The sequence below is a fragment of the Pristis pectinata genome, chromosome 5 (genome assembly GCF_009764475.1).
Source record: "Pristis pectinata isolate sPriPec2 chromosome 5, sPriPec2.1.pri, whole genome shotgun sequence".
In the NCBI taxonomy this organism is placed as follows: domain Eukaryota; kingdom Metazoa; phylum Chordata; class Chondrichthyes; order Rhinopristiformes; family Pristidae; genus Pristis; species Pristis pectinata.
In genome coordinates this window covers 50136377-50150791 of record NC_067409.1, presented here as the reverse complement: position 1 = coordinate 50150791, position 14415 = coordinate 50136377, and the positions used below count along the sequence as shown (strand labels likewise).

General features: G+C 39.4%; 1 protein-coding gene across 1 annotated transcript in view; it reads left to right on the top strand.

The window, feature by feature from the left end:
* The window catches only part of LOC127570556 (polycystic kidney disease protein 1-like 1), a 95386-nt gene that overhangs the window by 15375 nt on the left and 65596 nt on the right, over nucleotides 1-14415 (top strand). The window contains exons 10-17 of the mRNA XM_052016219.1: nucleotides 159-578; nucleotides 3416-3586; nucleotides 7298-7390; nucleotides 8856-8921; nucleotides 9529-9729; nucleotides 11416-11490; nucleotides 11639-11781; nucleotides 12581-12701. Coding sequence (XP_051872179.1) covers nucleotides 159-578; nucleotides 3416-3586; nucleotides 7298-7390; nucleotides 8856-8921; nucleotides 9529-9729; nucleotides 11416-11490; nucleotides 11639-11781; nucleotides 12581-12701 — 1290 coding nt within the window. The remainder of the gene's footprint in view (nucleotides 1-158; nucleotides 579-3415; nucleotides 3587-7297; nucleotides 7391-8855; nucleotides 8922-9528; nucleotides 9730-11415; nucleotides 11491-11638; nucleotides 11782-12580; nucleotides 12702-14415) is intronic.

The window sequence follows — 14415 nt, the reverse complement described above, 5'->3', positions numbered from 1 at the left end:
TTGTTACTAAAAATGTAATACTGACTTTCAAAATAAAAGTGAGGATAAACTAATCATGACTTTTTTCAAGAAACAAAACATTCAGTACTTAAAGATTAATTCATTGATCTTTTCCTCATGTCAGGCAAAAAAAAAATTATTATGTGTTTGTTTTACAGTTCCCTTCTGCAGACTGGTGGTGGACAACTTGCAGTCAAATTTATATGGCCCCATTGTGGCTGATGATTCTCCTGCACTTGAAGCGACTTCTAGCACACAAACATCAATGACGGCAACTATTCACTCCAACGTTCAATCCACAACCAGTCCAAAACTCAAAGACACTCACAGTACTTGGATTGGTCCACTTGATCGAAATAATACAGGCAATGTTACCAGTACTACTACAGTTTCAACTTTCCCTGTTACTCCAGTTCAGACCTTGCAAACTAACACAACAAACAGAATAGGAAGAACTACTATCTTACAAGACCCATTCCGTTTTCCAGTTCCAGAAGAACAGATATCTGGTGGAAGGCCTCAGAGAAGAATTCCCCGAGCTGCTAAGTCAACACATTCTTCATTCAACAATGCTTCAGGTAGATCTTTTAAAATTCAAAAGTTCACATGCAATGTTCAAATTTTCACCCTTTTATTAGTCACAAAGATGTATTGGCTGTATTTGTCTCTGAGCATATTCTCTAGCAGGTCTGTAAAAGTATGATGCAAACTTGATTGGACCAACTGCAAAAGTGTTCTGCTTTTGATTTACTTTTAACTCAAGCTGACTTGTTGGGTCAGAGTATGTGATATTTGTAAACATAGGAATAAAATATTGCCCACGTCATATTGAAGATGTTCATAAGGATTCCTTGTAAGGCAACAAAATCTAATTACAGGCTGTCCCTGTGTTATTTAAGGGTTCTGTACCTGAGAAATACCCGTAAGCCATTTTCTATAGTAACCCATATCGTATTGCTCCACACACACGTGCTATAATTCTTTCATTTCATTGAATAATCACCCTGTAACTGCAGATAATTAAACAAATGGAATAGGTCCAATCATTAATGAATACCACAAAACATTTTATTAGTATCATTATTACTAGCTTAAAAAATGCTTTAAAAATATATGGGAGAATTTGTGTAAAGTCAGATTTCCGTAAGTCAGGTCATTCATAACCTACAGATCCCCAGTGAGTGGTGGAGCAGTGGGCACGCCAGCTCTATGTACAAGGCTCTGTCTCCAATATTCTATGCAGAAGAACTGCCTAAAGTACTGTACATGCCAAAAGAGCCCATCCATGCACAGACCCGAATAAAGACCTAACACCCTGATATCACTTCATTGGAGATGTTGGAGAGTACGTGTAGGAGTGCGGATAGGATTAGGTGGGAGAAGATGATCAGTTGGTGGGGAAAGAATTGCTGGGGCATGCAGTTGTGGGGTTTGGGGAAAGTGGTTAAGATCAAAAGGGTAGAAGATGATTGAAACCCTGTATCAGGTCTAAGAGTGGAGAGGGGAGATAGCTAGTATATATTTCTCTTATCTCCCACCTCCACTCTTAGCCCTAATATAAGGGTTCAGCAATTCCTTTCCCCCCAGGAATGCTGCCTGAACCATCAAGTTCCTCCAGCAGATTGGTTGTTGCTCCAGATTCCAGCCACTACAGTCTCTTGTGTCTCAATGATTTTGTGAAGTTGGCTTTTAGGAATGATCATGAAGTCAGGGAGATGATGACAGGGAGTGGAGGGGTAGGTGGGTGAATCGAGGAAAGGGTCCAAGGGGGATATGAGCTGAGGTGGTGTTGGGGATTCCCCTGCGGAGATGGTCATTGGTGGAGGGTGGACAGCTGGGGAGGTGACTGGAGTGGCATGAAAACAACAGCATGGAGTAGGATGGAGACTGATCATTGAACAAGAAGGCTTCTACCTGGACTAAATGAACTCCTTGGCTTGTCAGCTGCAGTCAGGGTAAGGCAGGGCCCTTCAACCACTTCATACAATCTTAGGGGAATACCTTTAGGACTGATGCCTTCTGGGATGACTATGTAATGAAATGTTAACCGATACACAAAACTGGATGAGGTAGAACATACATAGGACATAGCACTGTACAGCACAGGAATAGGGCCTTCAGCCCACAATGTCTGTGCCAGCCATGATGCAATTTCAACTGCACATCTGCCTGCACCTGACCTATATCCCTCAATTCTGTGACAGTGTATGTGTCTGTCTAAAGGCCTCTTAAAAGTTGCTATTGTATCTGCTTCCACCACCTCCCCAGGCAGCGCCTTCCAGGCACCTACCCCTCTCTGTGTAAAAAGCTTGCCACATAAATCTCCTTTAAACTTTCCCTCTTTCATCTTAAAGCTATGCCCTCTGGTATTTGACATTTCGACCCTTGAGAAGAAAAAAATCTGACTACCTCCCTATCTATGCCTCTCATGATTTTCTATACATCTATCAGGTCGTCCCTCAGCCTCTGATGCTGCAGAGAAAACAATCCAAGTTTGTCTAACCTCTCCTCCTCCTTGATATCACCATGCCCTAGAATATCAGCATGTTCCTCCCTGATTTGGCTATCATCCATGTCCTTCTCTTTGATGAATACCAATGCAAAGTACTTGTTTAGTATCTTGCCCATCTCCTCTGGCTTCAGGCATTAGTTCCCCCCTTTGTCTTTGAGTGGTTCTATGTTTCCTTTCACTTTTTGACTAAATTTGAAACACCTCTCATCATCCAAAGTTCCCAAATCTGCTTTCCTTTCCTGGTGGTCACCCATCTATCTGACTGAACCTTCAATGTGATCACCTCCCTGAAACTCCTGTCTATAACACTCTCTACCTCTTGTATGCTCCTCAGTGAGTCCAACTGCCAATCCATGTCATCTGTGAGGAACAGCAGTTACACACACTTCCTGCAGACATTGTCATCAGAGACACTGGACTCCTCCCTGATTTCTCACATCTCACAGAAGGTCCCATCGGGAATCATGCAGGTCCCATTAAAGTGCTTATTTCTGGGTGTAAGCCACCCCAAAACTGCTTCAAAGTGCATTCTGGCCAATTTTGCACATTTTCTTTGTGGCAGACTGTTATTAGAGCTAAAGACAGATGTATTTTGGCACACCAAAAATAGGAAGAAACCAATTTCTCATCATAATTTTCAAAGTATTCTTTCAATGACCCAGTGCTACAATGTTAAAATTGAAAATGCCCAAGTCATACTCTGTATTCCAGAGTATGCCTCATACACTTTTCAATTTGCACTATTGTTAAACAGTATGGTTTTGAAAATGCTCCACTCCCTATATCCACTGACCATCAAAAGAGTAAGTTAAAGCCCATCCTGTTTTTTCCAAGAGAACTCTTTGCCTCCTTGATGTGTTAATCTTCAACATTGTAAATTTTCAACACTGCATTTTGTTTCAGATGTCAATGAAACTCTGAACGTAGCCAGCAGTGAGAGCTTTTCGACTGTTTATGAAAAACTGCAGACCTCATCATTGCCTGTGGTGACTTCTCCCAGTATGAATGGTTCTCGCATGGAGAGCAGTGGATCACGACCTGAGATATCAGGGAGCGGAGTCATTGAAAGAGGAGGTAAAGATGAAGTATTAAGTGCAAATGATTATCCTGGACAAATAAAGGTTTTCATCTTACCTATTTAATTGCTGTATTAATTCCATATACCTAAAACTAGAATTGTATAATTTTAGTGCAACACATTGGTGTGCAATGTCCTCATTTGTTCTGGAGATGTTTATAGCCCCCTAGTTAAAAATGTTTCATTTGTTTGAATTTAATTAAACATTGGGGCAACCAATCATTCTCTCAGTTCGGTGACTAATAATTCTTCCCTTCCTGGTCATTGTCTCAAGCTGAAGTAGATTATTTCACTACCCTTTTTAAAGCTGAGCTTCTGACCCCATATCCTCTCCTACTCCCACCCCTCCCTCAGCCCACCTGCTGAGTAAACCACGTTTGTGTGTTTGCTGCTGTCAGGTACCACTCTTCAAAGACTCTCCCAGCCTGTCTCCCACTATCCACTATCCATAAAAATGTCTCTTATTAATTGTTAATTATATGTTAGTGTCTGTGCATTACCTGTTGAAAATTTTGGCTCCTAAAGCCCCAGACTATTTATTTTAAACCACTAATAAAGATTGTTATATTATTCTTCATTTGATCTCATAAGAAAATGGCCTAGATTTTGCTGAGAGGGGTCTGTACCTGTCGCTGAACCGTGATGATATTGTGCACTTGTCTCATCCAAGGAGGCAACCTCACTGGTCAAGAACATTCTAGAGCTGAGGGACAAGACTGTGTAAGGACCAAATGCCTTGTGCGATGTAACTGAGACAGATGGGTGGTGCCCAGAACAAGCCTCACTCTTGAGGCTCCCATTGGAAATGCTTTGATTGAGGCCCAGCAATGTTATCTGTCAAAGCTGTGGGGTCTTTAATGCTTTTTTAAGTTTCCTGATGACAAGAAGCATTTTATACTATTGAAATTGAACTTGAATTAATCTATTAAAATTTAGAAGGATAAGACAAAGTGCCTAAAATAATAAAAACATTTTTAAATTATTATAATCATTGTTGCGAACACAAATAATTAAAAAAAAATTAGTTTATTGTCACCTTTCTTTCTTGCAGCCATAAAATCACTATTAGGATGCGGGATTCTAATGTGGCTCAGCATCTGAGTTAGAAATTACAACAAACTCTGGTAAATTGCCAATGCAGCTCAGCCAGCACATTCAGAACTTCCAGATCCACATGGAAATCCCAAACGATAAGTTCACAACGTTCACAAGGATAAATGTTGCTTTTCTGTGTGGAACTGTCAGCAAAATACAGCAACATCAGGGCTTGAGCTTCAGATCAAATGATGTACTGAGCTTAGTTTGCAAAGCAATTTCTGCCTTTCCACTCATCAGTGTTACACTTTCTCATTCTACAGTGCAGGAAAAGCAACGTAAAGTCAGATTGACTTTCTCCTCCATGCCTACACATATGTAGTTTATGAAAATTATAGCGATTGTAGTGAAGAATAGTGATTCAGTGAATTCTGATCAATAATCGAGTCATAGTCATAGAGTAATACAGCATGGAAACATGCCCTTCGGCCCAACTTGTCCATGCTGACCAAGTTCTCTACTTGAGCTAGTCACACTTCCCTGTGTTTGGCCCAGAACTAGAATAAAATTTCTGAGTTTTCAGGAAAAGGTTTCATGAGCTCCATTGTTGTGAGTTCTTTAGGGTCCTTTTCTGGAGGAGGATTGAGCAGCTCAGGAACATTTTCAGGTACACTGCTCCAGGTACCCTGACACTTATTTCTTCCACTGACTGACATTATGTACTTACCTGGTACGAAATTCAGAACTAACTTGCCATGAGCGTTTTTGTATATTGGAATTTAATAATCTTTTTAGTCTATTGTTGCTTCAATCACTTGGTTTGCTGGATTTATTTTTTCACCTCTCTGGTCTTATTGCTCCATTAAACAAAACTTTTATCATCATTCACCTATTAAAAAAGGTTTTGATTATCTTCATATTAAATCTAAACATAATGATTGAAAATGAAATGTGTATACAGGGTTGAAATTACCTATAAGTACGTCTCCTGTAAATTGTGTGCAGCTAGTCATTGTGGGCTTCTGTCATCCCAAATGCCTGTAACCTAGCCAGATTGCAACACTGAACCAACCACCCCCAACACCTTGCTACCATCAGATGCATTTCCCTTTCCCTCCTCTGCCCTGCATCTGATTATAACCCCATATCCCACGATGCCTAATTTAATCCTTGAGATCCTGATTTCACCCACCAACTGTTGCTCCAACTCTCCCAACCTAACTCCCCCATCCACTGGGCATCTCTCCACCATAACCTCTAAGCAACTTGTGACCCGTGATGTACAAGGTCTCTTCGTGGAGTGGGTGGAATGGCCTTTGTGGACATTTTCAGTGCTGTTATGCATGCCACCTTGAGCCTTGCTTTGTGCAAGTGTGCACTGTGCATGCTTTGTGCAGTATTGTGCAACTCAGATTCAGATTAACTTGTTGTCATATACACCAAGGCGCAATGAAATTCTTTGCTTATGTGAAGTTCGTAGTGTAAACAGTGTACATGGTAATAATAAATACAACAATAAGTACAGCGATGAATGCAAAACAATAGAATGGTGCAATGTATAGTAGTGCAAAGTGAGGAAGTGCAAAATGAAATGCTAAAACGACGTAACAGAAAAGGTAGAATTAAGGGTTCAAGAACATGGCAGCACTACCAGGAAGGAGATAGGAAAGAGGTGATTGGTTCAGGACTAAGTTTCAGAAATGTAGGTCATCAGTATTAAAAACAAATAGAAATATATCAGGGAGCAGCACATACTTGCAATGTTTATTTTTAATTTAATTTGGGATTTTGAAATTAGTTAATTATTTTCTCTTAGTTTAATGATATGAAAGGTCATTCAACCGAAACATTAACTCTGTTTGGAACTTGTCGCCTCACCTTGGACATTTACTTTTGTCACCGTTGCTGCAGGGGGTCTGCAGTGTGTCCTATAAACAAGAAACACTGCTTCAACTCTCCTTGTCTTCTTTGGCAATGCATTCCACACCTGCTATCTCTATCCCTAGGAGGACAAGGGGAGCTAATTCCTGGAAATATTGTCATGAAAATTTCCCCTGCCATCACATGTCATCCTGACATGGAAGTATGTCCCCATTCCTTCATTGTCTCTGAATCAAAATTCTGTAACTTCTGTTTTACAGAACTGTGGGAACTTCACTTCACAGGCAGTGGTGCTTCAATAAGATGGTTCACAACCACCTTTACAAGTGTAATAATGGATGGGCAATAAATAGTTTTGGTAATGACCTTCCCATCCCTTGAATGAGTGAATGCAGTAAAGTATCCAATGAGTTCTATTTGTTAATAATGAATTAAAATTAATTAGTAATCCACTTATCTGCATGTCAAATTTTATTTTATCAAAATTTATTTTATAAATGTGCTGAGGTTTTCACAGATTCATTGCTAAACTTCTTGATTATAAATTGCATAAGTCTCATCTATTTGTTGCCGGTGAATTCCAATATTTATTATTCTGGGGAGAACACAAGAAGAAAGATTGTGTCTGAAAGCCATACCTTCCTTCTGATTTGCCCAGAGTACTCATCTGTACAGTGGATCTTATCCTTTTACCTTGATTTTTCCTTTGTAAAAAATTGAGGAAGATTAAGATGTTTGCAAATTAAAACATATATATTTACTTGACTATATTCTTTGCTCAACTTTCTCAGCAACTGTCAGCAACAACACCAATATGAATATTAGTGGAACTGTCTTCGGAGAAGGTTCTTCTAACGCAACAGAGAACACCACTGATTCATCAGGTAAAGTGTTCTCAGTATCCTTTTGTTCAGTCTGCAGTTAATTCTGTTTCTCTCACTGCAAATGTTGCCTGGCTGTTTCCATTTTGCTGGTTTTGTTCAAGAATGGTATATACCAGCTATTTTTTTAATAATCTAATCCACCCCTCCTTATTTTCATCCATCATGTAAAATAGCTAATGGAAAACAGGCGAGTGAAGAATATCACATCACAGCCTAACATGTGCTTCTTAGATGGTGGCAAGACTTTGGCAATTCGGGTGGTGAGTCATTTGCGGCAGGCAACCATCAACCCTCGATATCCAAAAGCATGATTGCTGCTGTTCACTTGCCATCATCATTGACCAGAAATTTAAATAAACCCTACCACATAAATGCTCTGGTTACAAGACTAAGTCAGAAGCTGAGTTTCTTGCGACAAGTTTACGAGGATGTTGCCAGGACTTGAGGGACTGAGTTATGGAGAAAGGTTGAGCAGGTTGGGGAAGAGGAAGTGGTTGAGGCAGGTACATTAACAACGTTTAAAAGGCACTTGGACAGGTGCATGGATAGGAAAGGTTTAGAGGGATATGGGCCAAAAACGGGCAAATTGGACTAGCTTAAATGGGAATCTTGGCCAGCATGGACCAGTTGAGCGGAAGGGCCAATTACCATGCTGTATGACTCTATGACTCTAAGTTACTCAACTCCTGATTTACCAAAGCCTTTTGATCATCTGAGAGGCACATGCTGGGGCTATAATATAACACTCTTCACTTGCTTGGATGTGTGCGACTCCAACAACTCTTAAATCTAACACCATCTGTAACTAAGCGGCTCACCCGATTGAGACATTATCCACAATGCTAAATATTAATTCCCTTGATGTGAGCACCATAGCTGCGGTGTGTACCATCTGTGCAATGCACTGCAGTTGTTCAGCATGGATATTGCTCAAAACAACTCCTGCCATTTAGATGGATAAGGGTGGCACCTGGAAACGCCACCACCTGCGCATTCCTTTTCAAGTCACACATCATTCTGCCTTGCAAATATATCGATCTTCCTTCATCATGTCTGGGTCTAAATCCATTTAAGATAGGCAATAAATGCTGCCATGCTAGTGAAGCCATATTACATAGATTAATGAAAAGAAGAATCTCTACCTGATACACCATTTGTTTTAATATTTCCAGATCTTGATGGGCCAGATGTTTATTAACATCTTGGTTTTATTTCATGATGCTGATTATAAATAGTAGATACCATTATTATGCATAGCTGTGTTTGAATAAATATGTGAGCTTAGCAGATGTACAGATTTGTATTTGAAAGACCCAAAAGTAATTATTACTGGTCAGTAAAAATTCCTATACTTGCATTTTTATAGGAAAATAGCTTCTAATCGAACCACAATCTAGACTGTGTAATTCATTACTTATTCTACTTTTATTCTGAATATATTATGTGTCATTTCCTTTTTGTACAGAATATGACACACATTATAACACAGTAGAAGGAACCTCTGGTTCTGGTGGGAGACCAGGATTTCAAGGTAAGGTTGTAATTAATTAGTATGTCAGTTTTTGATGAGTAGAATACTTTTTCTATTGAAATTTCTCATTTTTCTCTCTTGCTGTACTTCACACTTCAGCTATATGATTGAATGATCAAAACTGCAGATCTTATTTTATTCTCTTCCAATGGGATATTCCAGCCCTGTCTGAATACAAAAAAATTAGTAATGTCTCCTGAGTTTGAGGTGGTACCAGTAAAGTAATTCTTTGGCGATAGGAACTAACGGCCTATGAGAGCAGTTATCACCCACTCATTCTTGTCTGTTCCAAAACATAAATCATTGCCTATGTCATTTTCTTTATGGTATCTTTCATACTTTCTTTTTCTGTTTGGAATGACATCTACTGAGAGAGGGTTTGCAGCCTCGGAGAGATTTGGGTTTTGCTGGGTTGGATCTAGAAGAGCATTGGCTTTTTTCATAGGATGTTGTCAGTTACAAGTAATACCGTGGCAGTCAGTATTTGTGATGTGCAATTATAAGCACAAAGAAAAGCTTTGTTAACACTTATTTTGGAACAAAATCTTTCACCTGAACATTAACCTTTGATTTTTCTAAATTGCTGTGAATCAATGCTGAGTCACAGCAGGTGGATCCAGTGGGAATAGTATTGATACAGGATCCGGTGCAGACTCAAGTGAAGGATCCAATTTTGGATCAGAAACAGGAGATGGTGATAATGTGCTCCCAGACGCTCAGCCTTCATCTGCATCCAGACCCACTCCCATGATTGAATGGTCGAAAGTACACATTAATGATGAGAAGTTTAAAACATTCACAACCACAGGTAAGTAGACTGTTTGAAAACAGAAAAGGAAATAGGCCTGATCTGTTTCCCAAAAAATTGTAATTGGAGTGACCTGGTGTATGTGCTGATATGTGTCCACAATTGGCATTCGCCACAGAGTCCGATGGAAATTCTTTACTCAGAAAGTTTCCTTGGTTATCTCGTTCACAGCATCCATGGCATGCTTAAGATGCATAATCAGTATCTAAAAGAACAGAAGATTTAGCCCAGCCAAGCTGCTTTGTCAGGCTTATCCCTTCTCAAATAGTGAAAATGATTACACAGCAGCATGAAGCTCACCAAGAAGTTTTGGATGTCTAGCCTTCAATCTTTGCCCAGACTCTGTTCCAGACTCTTTGCCAGACTTTGTTCTGGGGTCCTTCACTAATGTGCACCACTGCATTCTGCATTCCATACCTCATTTAGTCATTCATCACGGAATCCTTCAACGTAGGAAATTCTTTGCCCATTCTTTATCTGTCCTGACTGCTGTACTAGGTCAGGAGTTGGTGCTGTCCCCAGCAGAATTCTCCTGTGAAATTCCAAGTGTTGTGTCAGCCCCAGCCTAGTTCCAGCTAGCTTATTGGAATTCTGCCAAAGATGTCTTAATGGCGGCAGATGGTTTTGATTTTTAACTTTTCACCTCAGACCACTAGCACATCCAGTGTCTCTTCCTCTGGACCTGCTGGTTCTGTAACTTCTCAAGTCACATGGTGCATTTGCTTGTCACTGATCCCTGCAACATAACGTGCCCATTGGAGGAAATAGCTTGTGCACTTCGAAGAGTTAAGTCCATTTTATGGCTGCATTGTTTGGAATATTAATGGAATGAAATTCTTATCCAAAGAACAATGAAGTGTTTGACAATATCTTCTGTACTGGTAAAAATCTTAATTCAAGCCACATATAAGGATTCAAATATGAGGCAGATTTGGAAAAATAAGCAGTTGTTTGGATGGAAGTAAATGTTATTTGCATTGATGATAAGAAAAAGATGTTGGCTGCAACTGAGTCCATTTCTAATTTTAATTAAAGTCAATTTTCAGTATCTGATTCAACCTATTCCTGAGTTAAATAAATCCAGTAATATACCCAGATATAATTCTTTCAGGTGATTAAGCAAATAGGGATGGAGGTAAAGTTTGAATTGGAGAAAACGTTGTGGCCCTAGACCAGTAGGATGTGAATAGAAAAGGGATATAAATAGAATCCTTTTGGAGTTGGTTCAGGAATGTCAAGGGCTCAATCATTCCAGTGGAGAATGTGTTATGTGCCCTTGAGCAATGGAACAGAAATTGGGCACATTAACAATCAGCAATAGAATATGTGTTACAGAAGATTTTAATTCTCTAAAATAATTCTGGCATTAGAAGAATGTTTGTGATGAGAAAGGGAAACAGTGCTCCATGCAGCCTTGTCTTCTTTCCAGTCAATTACATTGTAATGGACAATTCCTTTTTTAGTAAGGTAGGATGGAATGTGGAAATCTCTGCTATGTAATTTCTGAAGTAGAGTTCTTTTAAAAGCAAATTACTTAGTTACTTAAGAATGTGAATTATTAAAGGATGAAAATGGAAATAGATAATATTTTCAAACATACTGAAACTATGGTGCCCCAGGATGGGATGAAAGGGCTATTTTTGCACCCACCAACTGATTCACTAATCAATTTGCCTTTTTCCACAGGTATAAAATCACAAACATTGACATTTAAACCTTTTGGCCTGCACAGTAGGAAGGTTTACATGCTAGAAGTTATTGGTGAGTAAGACTTTTATAAGCATTTTAGATAAAAGCAAAAAATAATGGAATCTTTCAGCATTTTAAATGACATTTCGTTTTATGTTTATGAAAGATATGTTAATTGAGCTTGTGACATTTTGTTCTCTCATCTCTATACACCAACTAGTTAGAGGCCAGAGTGAAAGAGGAAAAGCACAAATTTTTCTTTTCACCAACGAGGCTCCTCAGGGATTGACATGTGAAGTGCGACCCAGCAAAGGATCAGAGATTCTGACACATTACAGCATGTTCTGTACATCAGGGAGGAAGGTGGGTTGTCATGTTATATACATAGTATTTACTGTTTCTGAAAGCATTCCCTTGGTATGTGTGCTGTGTGTATTAGAAATTAGACTGTTGTTCCTCAAGCCTCAACGAAATGCTCCATTTTATACCTACTTCCAGATCAGTCTAAGAGATTATATGAAATTTTAATTAATTTAAGTAATCTCTGATATAATTAATACAGAGGTACTTTATCTCAAGGGTGAAGAATTGAAAGTACAATTTATTATTTTCATTGCTGAATGATCTATTAATTTCATGATCTTGATAATTTCAACCATTGTTTTAATGGGCTGTGGTTCAAAATACTTATCAGCCAATGGTAGATTATATGTGATGAGTTATTCATGAGAGTGTATAATAAAGTGAACATAGGCATTTAACAAAACATTTCCCATTCAAGATACCTTATTAGTGTTCACTTCTGACAGTTACTCTTTCTATTTGCTTCATATTTCAATCTCTTGTACATAATCTCAGTTTAGGGATAATACTTAATGGTCAGAAAATTCAATCACTGTTAATGTTTTAAAACCAAACCATGAAGTGAGCAGCTTACAAAACATTGTTAACAGTGATCAGATTGGAAGCTTGGGTCCAACTCACACCTACTGGGTGCAGATTTTTACATAATTTAGAGGGAGTTCAGAGCTAAATAAACTATATTTGTTAGGGACCATATTTGCACTTTTATTTGTTATCTTATGAACTCCAGTGATCTGGAAAAATGACAGTCATGAAATCAGTGAAATATTTGACTGGACATTTTCTTTTCTTATTCAAGGATCTGCATTATGAGTATAGCTATCGTGTTGGCAATTCAACCGAAACTCTTCTGTATGATGGAAGAGATCATGAATACTATTTTCACTTACCTGCTGGAGAACCAACTGATGGATATAAGCGTGAGTCCCATCTGAAACAACCGCATGCATTTACGTTGAATGCTTAGCACAGATAATGTACTAAGAAGCATAAGCAAGTAGACAGTGGGTACAAGGTCTGTTAGTTAGGGGAGGTGATTGAAGGCCTGATCAAATGGAAGGATTTTAAGGTACTTCTGAAGATGTGTTCAGTGAGGGTCTTCCAGGGAGTAGGGGCAAGAAAGCTCTGAGGTTATAAAAAAAAGAGATGGATTGGGGTTTGCAAAGGAAATCAGGATTGGAAAATTGAGGGGAGTCAGACACAAGCTGGATTAGGGTTGCAATGGTTCATTCTGTGGTTGAGCTTTCTATTAAAAGCAGTGAATGTGAACATTATATTGACTTACAGTGATCCATCTAAGGCTGGGTGAGGAGGATGTTTTAGTCTCAGGGGTGTTAGCGCAGGGGAATGAGGTTTTGGATAAGTTAAGGCCAATGAAGAGTGCAGTCCAGAAGGTAAGGAAACAGGCAGTGGGAGAAATCTATAGTGATGAATCCATGAATGTTAATTCATTAGGTCACAAGCATATTGCAGATGCTGAGAGTTGCAGCCTGACAATGGATGGGATTTTGTGACTTTGAAGCTCAGCCTTGGGGAATGGTAGCATGCCAATACTGAACATATTGAGCAGTGGCTACAGAGAGCAGAATGATGCAGACCAAATTGATTTGTGACATTGTTATTTTATGAACTTTCCTTATTAGGGAAATTGATAATTCTGATCAAACACAAGAGTAACACGAATTGTACCACAAACAATCTTCTGGAAGAACTCAGCAGGTCAAGCAGCATCTGTGGGAGGAAAGGAAGTCTCGACGTTTCGGGTTGAAACCCTGGCTACAGTATTCACCTTGACCTGCTGAATTCTTCCAGCAGATCGTTTGTTGCTCCATATTCGAGTGTCTGCAGTCTCTTGTGTGTCCTAACACAAATTTATGGGTCTTTGCTCTATTGAGGTATAGATCTGAGATCTAAAAACAAATCTAAGACCTCAGCAATAGCACATTGCTTAGGTTTCCATACTACCATCTCAGAGGTTTTCCATTGTCTCATGCGGTACCAACTCTCTTGGTCTTATTGCCATTCACACTTGACAAGCAGTGCAAAAGATTCTATAGCTCGGTATATAAAAGTGTAAAATCTTGGGGCAGGAGTAGGCCACATGGCTGCTCCAGCCTTGTCCGATATTGAATTGGAGAAGGCTGGAGCAGCCATGTGGTTCACCTCATTATTGGCTCCAATTCCACTTTCTTGTTCTTGATTCCTTTGTAGTCCAGTAATCTAAGTCTTGGCCTTGAATATATTCAATGATTCAGCCTCCACACCTCCTAGGGATAGAGAATTCCAAAGTCTGACAAACCCCCAATAGAAAACAAAACCTCCTCATCTTGCTATTAAAAGGCTGAACCTTCATCCTGATACCTTGCCCCCTAGTTCCTGAGTCTCACATCTTTACTGCATCTACCCTGTCAAGCCCCCTCAGAATTCTTTGGGTCCGATCTATTCAATCTTTCCTCAGAAGACAACCCCTTCATCCCAGGAATCAATCTAGTGAACCTTCTCTGCACCACCTTCAAGGCAAGTATGTACTCACTTAAATAAGGAGATCAAAACTGTGCACAGCACTCCCATTGCAAATGCATCAATGACCTGAACAATTGCAGCAAGACTTCTCCACCTTTCTACTCCAATCCT